Source organism: Tursiops truncatus, chromosome 4 (assembly GCF_011762595.2).
Source record: "Tursiops truncatus isolate mTurTru1 chromosome 4, mTurTru1.mat.Y, whole genome shotgun sequence".
NCBI lineage: Eukaryota > Metazoa > Chordata > Mammalia > Artiodactyla > Delphinidae > Tursiops > Tursiops truncatus.
Window position 1 is genome coordinate 80,119,779 of NC_047037.1, and position 9,368 is coordinate 80,129,146.

At 43.6% G+C, this 9,368-nt stretch overlaps 1 protein-coding gene across 1 annotated transcript; it reads right to left on the minus strand.

The window, feature by feature from the left end:
* Positions 1-5,766: 5,766 nt before the first annotated feature.
* Positions 5,767-8,969, minus strand: LOC101327290 (N-lysine methyltransferase KMT5A). The gene has a single exon (XM_033855815.2). The coding sequence runs from the start codon at positions 8,313-8,315 to the stop codon at positions 7,428-7,430; it is 888 nt and encodes a 295-aa protein (XP_033711706.1). The 5' UTR covers positions 8,316-8,969; the 3' UTR covers positions 5,767-7,427.
* Positions 8,970-9,368: the final 399 nt, after the last annotated feature.

A 9,368-nucleotide genomic window follows, 5' to 3' on the forward strand; every position in this document is an offset into this window, starting at 1 on the left:
AAAAACGAAATCCTAATGCCTTTTCTTCCCAAGCCTTTGAATTATGGGTGTGAGAAGAAAGAAGCCCCCATGCCCCATCTGTGTTTGAGTTTTTAAGGAAGGCTTTTCGCCGTAGGGCTGGTCATTAGCAGGCAGATTGAAAAGGGGAACAAGAGACCGAACCTGTAAAGGGGACATTCTGCAACATACAACCCATTCATTTCTTGGACAAAGGAGAGAATTTTGGATGAATAAAAATTACAGATAAAAACCAGAGTGTGAGGAAAATGTGCTTTCCTGACGTGTTCTTGGAGTCTCCGTCGTTCTCTTCGATGTACACACGGTAGACATTCTGGCCCCCTGCCAAAGCCTCTCAGGAGTTTTGTTTGTCACACCTGAAGAAGAAACAACTGCCAGGATGACCACTGGTGGTCAGACTGCTGTCAGCCTGCCCATTCTGGAGCCTTTGGCCTCAATGCAAATCAGTCCAGGGTGATGGGAGACGCACACGGGAATTGAAATGGGAACCTTGGGAGTTGAGCTGCTGCTTCCTTACAGTTCACCCCAGTGACCTCCCCTGTCCCAACAGGGGGCTGGCCAGTGTTCCAGACTTAGCCCCCCACAGTATTTTAAATAAGACTTTGTCTTCTCCGTTTCAGGGTTTCTGGTTGCCAGATTTACGAGCTAATTAAAAGGAGCAGAGACGGGTCTTGCATTTTTTTTTCCTCCTCAGTGAGTTATTGGCAGGATTTCCAGTGTTTTAGGTCAGATTTTGTGGAAACAAGTCAGAAAGCACTCTGACTGAATGGCAGTTCCGGTCACTAGCATGGCAGTCAGAAAGTACAGGGTGAACTCCAGAGGAGCTTCCCTTACTCAGGTGACACTGCTGCCCACAGCACACAGGACTGGCTGCTGCCTTCTGGTTTCACAGTATTGTATGAGGGGATCCTTACATTGTAGAGGCGGAGATTGTGACCTGTTTGTTGCTCTGTCCTCTGCTTGATGTAGCGTTTGTTACAGAGTAAATACGTCAAAAATGCTTGAGTTGAGTTGATTGGTTTTAATACTCTATCCCCAGAAAATGTAAATTGCATCAGGCACGTCTGACTTAACACGACAAAAACGAATGTAAGGATGGACCCCTGAAATTTGCTTTCCATCTTGATCTCAGTGCCTACACCACTTGATTTTCCTGGAGTGGCTTCCCCTTCGGTGCTTTCTTTTGCTGTGCTCGGCTCTCGGTAATATTCCAGGCCATCTGTTTGCCTAGGCCAGTCATGTGTAGTGCATCAGGGATTTTCCTCTGCGTAGAGGTCATAGTCACAGAAGGAATAAGGTCAGCTGTTGGAGAACAAGCTCTGAGTGTAGAATAATTTCCAGAATATAGGTATTGAGAGTGGGACATAGAAATTGAATGAAATGGAGATGGAGACACATAACTATGTATATATGGAATCACAGTATTTCTGTTCACAGAAATGGGCAGATAACAATTAGACTCTTTTCAGGCTATGCTTGTTTAAATATTTAGCATTTTATTTTAATGAAAAGCATCTTTGCATCTATACTTCTGATTTTTAGCCAGAATTGTATAGCCTCATATGATTTTAGGCTGCTTTTGTACGGAAACTTTTTTTTTTTTTTTTTTTTTTGCGGTATGTGGGCCTCTCACTGTTGTGGCCTCTCCCGTTGCAGAGCACAGGCTCTGGACGCTCAGGCTCAACGACCATGGCTCACGGGCCCAGCCACTCCGCGGCATGTGGGATCTTCCCGGACCGGGGCACAAACCCGTGTTCCCTGCATCGGCAGGCGGACTCTCAACCACTGCGCCATCAGGGAAGCCCGGAAACTATTTTTAAAAGTGACTTTAAAGAATATTCCCATCATCATATCACCATTTTGTTGTATCCCTAATTTCTTTATTTGGAGGTCCTTTTTGTCACTAATCTTTCAATATTATTTATTCACACTAAGGTGTGAGTGACCTGAGTGATACTCCCTTTAGGTGTCATTTCATCTCATAAGATGAAACACAACAGTGATTTAACCAAAGATCCAGGCTGCTAGTGGCAGATTTCAAGGAGTCAACTGTTGATCAATGGGGAGATAGTTTTATGGCCTGGGTCCTTTTATGACATTAACTCTTACTACTTAAGTTTACTGTACTAATAATGTATGAATAAAATTCAGCCCATATAAAATAAAAGCTGTGAGCACAGAATTATCCTAAAATGAAAGATATGTGATTTTAGGAAATTATGAAAAATTAGCTCAGTATGTTCTCAGGTCAAATATTAGACAAATATTCTTCCTAACTCTGGGGTACTTCCTCTATGCCTCAAGTTTCTCACCTCAGTGATAACTCTCTATTTTCCAGGTAGAGTGTCAGCACGAATTAACTTTGCTGAACTGTTAACTCAAGTAAGTTATACCATACCTGGTATAACTATACCATGACTGTATTATGTCATCTACTTTTTTCTCCAGTCCCAGGATAGTGGTATATTCTGTATTAATCCATTTTCCACGTAATTGAAGTTTACTTTATAAATAACTATTTTTTAACAATTCTTAACATAAATTTTTGCAAATTATTCTGTGTATCCCCTGCATTCTTAGATAGAGCACACCATTTGCTGTTCAACTTTTTAATGATTAATGACCCAGACCATCAGTATAAATAGGAACTGTACTCTGAGATACTGTACTAATGCCTTCAGGTTTTACTAGGTTATTGAAGCCTGATTGTCCCTACTCTGAACGCTTCTGAAGTTATCACGTCTATTTGGTAGTTTTCTGCCTCTTTCCTTAATGTTCCTACTACTTCTTGCTATTCTCATTGTAAGCAAAATACATGCATTTTGACACATGGGATTTATAACCTCTGTTTGGACCTATTTTTGTGACTGAATTTCCTATTCTTGGCATAGTTTTGAATAGGTCATGCCTTAAACTGTGTTTCTCCTTAAGTGGACTCCAAACAAGACACGAGTGCAGGTAGTTTATTTGGGAAATAATCTCAGGAAAAATAGGTAATGGAATGTGGAAGTGTGACCAAGAATGCAGGGAAGCAATAAAGGGTGCGTTATGTGCTTCTAGGGCTCAGCCTCACTGGGAAATGTTGGGACACTGTGAGGAACAAGTCTCAGAGCCTTCCCACCTATACATAACACAGATAACTAACAAGGACCTACTGTATAGCACAGGGAACTCTACTCAATGCTCTGTAATGACCTATATGGGAAAAGAATCTAAAAAAGAGTGGATATATGTATATCTGATTCACTTTGCTGCACAGCAGAAACTAACACAACATTTTAAATCAACTATACTCCAATAAAAATTTAAAAAAAAGATAAAGGCAAGGAAGCTGGAGATTTGTCCTCCCACTTCCATCTGTCATTAGCTGAGAGCTGTTCCTAGGGATGTTAATTTCCCAGTACTTCCAGCCTGCCCTGTAAATGCCGAGAGAAAGCCCTCCAGTGGAGAGTCACATGGGCTTGCAGTAGGACATGGTGAACATTTTCTGAAATGGAATCTCCCAAGTGAATTTGGGCAGTGCACCAACAGCATCTGCTATCAGCAGGTTACCATGAAGGAACCTTTGAATACACGAGGGGCCACTATATTTAATATCTCTTTTTGGAATTCTAGCACACTCTATGACTAGATGCTATTTTAAGTTGTTGGAACCACCTCTGATTCTGACATAGGCTACAACTATATGTAGCCACTTTATTAATTGCATTTCAGTTAAAATTTTCTTCTATCTTAATACTTTCTTTCTTTTCTGATTCTATTGGAGGATATATTGGGTTAATAGCATGGTGAATCTGACTTATTTATTTAAAGTACTCAACCTAGGTTATCCAGTTCTCAACATAGTGCCCCATTTGTGGACGGTCTTCTTTACATCTGACAGGTGAATTACGCATGCCCTGTAATAGTCTCACGGCAAAGCCTGGGATGCCATTTTTGCATAGTCTCTGCTTGAGAAGCATCCTGTGACTTTTTATTTGGTTTTGCTCTACCCCATTATGATTATATGTGGTAGCTTTCCACTAAGCTTCTTTGCCCTCTACCCTCCAAGTACATATTATGTGTCATGCAGACAAACTCTCTTTTCTCATACGCAGGCAGCAGATGTGATTAGAGGGGAATCTGATTTATCTGGAGTACTCCAGAAATGGAAGGAAATTACTTCACAGCAATATTTGCAAATGCATTCATCACAGACACCCAGACATTCCAACACTAGCAGATGACGGCTTTGTGATCTCTCTGTGGTCTGTTTTGAACTGCTTTCTAAAGGCCTATATAAATTCACTCCTTTTTATGCTTCTACATGGTGTTTAAAGTTTAAGACAAATATGTTGTACGAGGGGAGGTTAGGGTGGTGTGGACAGATTTTTATTCTTTGAGTCTCTAGTTGTCTTCCTAAGTATAGCAGAGACCCCCGGGTTATTTGTTAGGTTTGTCTAAATAGACTGTGTTTGGGTAAGATAAAAAATGCTTTATTGTCTCTTCTCTTGTTGGGATATAGCTTTAGATCTCACATCCCCTTGGATTTATTTATTTGCACATTCATTCAGAATTCAAGACATAATTGACTGCCTACTGTATTAGGCATGAGATATCTGTGTTCTCTAGATATTCAGTCACTGCACACTCATTTTATTTGCTACATCTATGTCTTCATATGGCTAAGTAGGAAAATACAAGGGGGGAAATGACATAAGGAGGCGGCAGAGGGTCTTAGGAAGTCTTACAGGTACCTTTTAGTGGTGGGTACCGTTGAAAGTATGAAATTAATCTGCATTTTAAATGCAACACAGGATCGTGGAACCCGAGCTAGAAGACCTTTGGTTGAAAGGAGTAGCTGCCTTCGGTCCAGGTGCTCTGAGTCAGCAACATGAAAATGACACTGGCCTGTCGATTTTATGTACAGATGTGCCTTTCTCTCTGAGACATCAGGCAAACCCCTCAGAGACTCAGTTTCCTCATCTGTAAAAGGAAATGTTTAGATTCGTTTCTTCCAGGTCTGTACTGACATGAGGCTACCTGATTTTTAAATGCAAGCATGTTTATATTTCGTTCAATTCATGGTCTCTTTTTTCCTTCCCTGTCTCATTTCCTTCTCAGCCACCGTAAGGCACACCGGTTAGTAACATATGTTATAAACTTACTTTTCTCAGATGTACCTAATTAATAGGAGATTATATAAACAAATATGATGTACCAAAAAGAAGCAGCATATCTGTGTTGCAGGAATAATATAATTATACACAGCAAAACAACAATGACAACAAAAAAGAAAGCCAAATCAGAGTACAAAGAAAAGCATATTAGCATTTGTAAACATCGAGGAATGGGAATAAATGTCACTGATAGAGATCTGTTTATATACATCAGAATATAACCTGGCACTATGTATTTTATTTTTGCTTTTTGCCTTCCATACAGAAGTTTTCCAGAATGTTGTAGAAATTGGAAATAAATGAATGCCTATAAAAATAATATCTCCAAGCGGTTGCAGTATCTGATGTAAAGAGTATCTACAGGTTGTGAATTTTAACCACAGTTGGCTTCTTCTGAAAATGCTTATAACAAAACCCAGAGGCACTTACATTTGATATATACAATGGTTTGGGGACCAAGTGGATAGATGTTCTCTACTTATATTTAATTAATACATAATAGATTAGTTGTAGTCAATCTTATTTTGGATAAGATGGAGCAAATCCAATTTTGCTATGTCTTCTTTTTTTTTTTTTTTTTTTTTCCGCCTGGCAATAAATATTTTAATTTTCATTTCATTTTTATGATGACAAATAATTTTCAAGTTTATTTCCTTTTTTTTTTTTTTAAATACAAAGCTAAACCACAAACAGGTACAACCAAGACATTTTATCTCACATTTACACACTCCCATCAGATCCTCCTCCAATTCACTGACCACTGACCAGGCAAGTGTGGGGTGGGGGGAAGACTTTCTTAGGTAGCACCGTCGTGAGACCGGGACAGGGGCACTGAAGCTGAGGACAGGCTCTCATGCCTGTCTCCATTCACATTTACCTGGGAGCAGGGGGCCAGGAGACCCCACGTCACGGCTCCAGAGCCCCAGGCCCCTGAACTACAGGTTAACAGAAAGTGGGAATCGGTTTCCCTTTGGGAGGAAGCTACCTGCTGCTCTTCCTGCTGTCACAGTCGAGGTGAAAACTTTACCCTTAGCCGTGATCCCTGGGCCGCTGGGCCCGCCCGCTCCCCTGCACTCCAGCAGCTGGGCTGGGGACCCTGTATTTCGGGGCTTGTAGGCTCACCCTTTGGTTCACGGCTGCATCTTCACAGGAAGGACACCAGGGGGTCTGACAAACAAAAGCCTTGACAGCAGGTCTGGAACTTTCAACCCAGCAGAATCAGGTTGGGGCGGGGATGGGGAGGTGGGGAATTGGGTAAGTAATTTCTGGTCGCACTACAAAACTTTATTTTTGATTAGAATAGTGTACCATCTCAAATCTCTTCTACAGAAACAAAACCAAGGGGGAGAAAAAAAGCCAAACTAAAAAAAAAAAACCCAAACAAAAACGCAGCCACGTCACTCACTTCAAGACCTATATACATGTAAGTTGTCTTCTGTGGTTTCTTTTTTTTCTTTTTTGTTTTTTGATTTTTATTATATTTTTAAAATAAGCTCAGTGTTCACATTTCTATAAAGAAATTAACCCAGTTTCGGGAACCCCTGCCCGGCAGGGCTAGGTAAGCAGTGCTTGTTCCTGCCCACATCTGCTTTGATTCCCCGCCCTGATGCTTCGAGGTGCCCAGAAAAGCGGCAGCCCGTGGAAGAGTAAATCTAGGCCCGGCCCGTGAGCCACCGGGTCAGTAAGCTTTCGAGAAAGCAGAGGGGAAGACTATCTTACTGTGAAACCTTTTTTAAAAAATATTCATACACTTCCATGTGCGCCTGTCGAGATGTCAGGAAAACAAGAGCTTGGGAACATCCCGTCCAGGCCGTGGGGAGGCAGCTCTTCCTCGCGCCCGCCTGGCACTGGGACGTTAGGGCTGAGGAGGGGAGAGAGTCCCGGCTCCTCAGGTGGACGAAGGCGCATCGCCCAGCTTCCTAGTTCGTGTTCGACTCTTTCCTCTAAAACCTGTGCTGAGTCTTTGACTGCATGCACGGGAAGCACAAACGTTTGACTTGTATGCAAAAAAGGTACAAAAACAACCAGAATATAAAAGTTTTGGTAATATAAGGCCATCTGTTCAAGTCCACCTTGGAAACCTGTAACAGATATTTAAATACTACAGTGAAAAGGCATCTTAATATACTTTTTAAAAAACATCTGAAGGAATCTGCTAAGATTAAATGTGTAAAAAAAAAAAAAAGTCAATTCCCTTTGAGGGCACTTTGTCCATTGAAGAAGGGAGGGGGGAGGGGCGGGGCCGTGGGGTTAATGCTTCAGCCAGGGGTGGGCTTCGATGGAAGCCCGGCTGCGGTCCCCATAGTCATACAGGAGCTCCTCCCCAGCCTCGATGTCGCGAGAGGCAATGAGGATGAGGTGAGGCACGCCGTCGATGTCGTGCAGTTTGGTTTGGCAGTTCCCACATTTACTGTGGTTGATCAGTCTTCCCAGGCGATTTGTCTCTCTGGTTGCATCCACGCAGTAGGTTTTGCTCAGATACTGAAAATAGTACATGTAGCAGCCCGTGGAGGGGTCTTGCGCGTACAAAGCCTCCCGCTTCTTGGCGTCGGTGATCTCGATGAGGTCCCCGTGGTATTCCACCACAAACTCGCCCCGGGAGAACTGCTTGGTGGCAATCACGCCCCTGCCTTTGCCGTCAATGAGGTCAATCTTCATTCCTTCTTCTTTCCCACTTTCAATCAATTCGTCTATTCTTTTCCTTTCTTCAGACTGCAGCTCAGCTTTGCTCTTCCTGGAGCTCCTTCGAACAGGGTAGAAATCTGTGAGCTTACGATTCTGCTGCGTTTTTCCTTGAGCTTTTTTCCTGGGAGCCTGTTTGGCCCTGACGGGCTTTTTCAGGGCTTGCTTGGCGGCAGCTGCATTGGGGGAATCACAAGACGAGGTCGGGGTTTTGGGAGGTTCTGTTGCTTCAGATTTTTGGTTTGGAAAAGGGGCCAGGGGACCTCTCCTGGCGTCTTTGATCTTCTGTTCCTCGGCCTTCATGGAGCTTCGTATTGCATTCCCAGAGTTTCTTTTCTCGTCGCGTTTCCTGTAGATTCCGGCTAACGGCTTCCCCTGGCATTTGACTTCGTGATGTGCAACTGAGTTCTCTTCCTGAAGGGGGGAACGCATTCCAGAGCATTTGTTCGGGCTCATGTAGGTATAGATCTTTGATTGCCCGGTAAATACATTCTCCCGTAGCAAGGAGGTCAGAAGGACCAGGGTAAACAAGGCCGGGATGGGAAGGGCTGGCCTAGTGCAGGAGCCGACTGCCCTGGCAGGAGCTGCAGGGACTCTGGCACAGAAGCGGGCCTCAGGGAACCTGATCAACCACTTCTCAGTCCTGAGGTCAGCTGGCAGGACCTGCCATTACTGCCTGAGCCTTCTGTGTGCCCAAGCCTGGCCCCTCTCAAATCATGCAGCCCAGCAGCCTCCACGGACTGCGGGACTGGGCTGCGGTTGGGGTAGTTCTCTCGGGCTAACTGGGGGGGTGCAGAGCTAAAGGAAGAAACGCCTAGAGACGTCGCATTTAGGGCGGTTACTCGACTGCGGTGGGCAGACCGGTGGGGCGGACAGGTCACTGCTGGTGTCTCTGGGTGTGCGGCCTCTCCTCTGAGTAAGCACAGACAGGAGGAGGGCCTTCCCAGAAACCCTACTGAGCCTTTCTGCCTGGTGAGCCATTCAACACCAAGTCAGCGAGACCCTGTGACCTCCCCGAGGGCCCCGGGCAGGCCCCGCACACTCTGGGAAGGCGGCCACCACAGGGGTGGCTGGGTCTCGGGGCCTGGAAATGCCATAAAGACACAAACTTTTACGAGGTCAAACACTGCTAGGGTCATGGCGGAGCGGGTGTCTGCTATGTCTTCTTAACAGTTTGGAAAACAAGCTTCAGGGAAGGAATCAAAGAAGCCAAAGAAGAGAATACTAAATGGAAACAGAAGAATTCCTATGATCTTAGGTTTCCCAGTATCAGATAGTATCAATGTGTTTCCTATCTCTTGAAACTTAATGTTCTTTAAAACATGTTTAAATGCCAAAAAATATGGATATCTCTATGTTGAAAACAAAATTGGGATGTGACTCTAAGAAACAACCCAGGTAAACAGATAAAAAGGGACCCATAAAACAATATCATTAGTTTTTACAAAAGAATTGTGTTACATTTTGCTTTCACAGTACTAGATATTGAATTCAGCCAAACTAATAGAA

Bases quoted from the DNA above. Each gene is read 5' to 3' on its own strand.
- LOC101327290 (XM_033855815.2), bottom strand. From the start codon at position 8,315: ATGAGCCCGAACAAATGCTCTGGAATGCGTTCCCCCCTTCAGGAAGAG.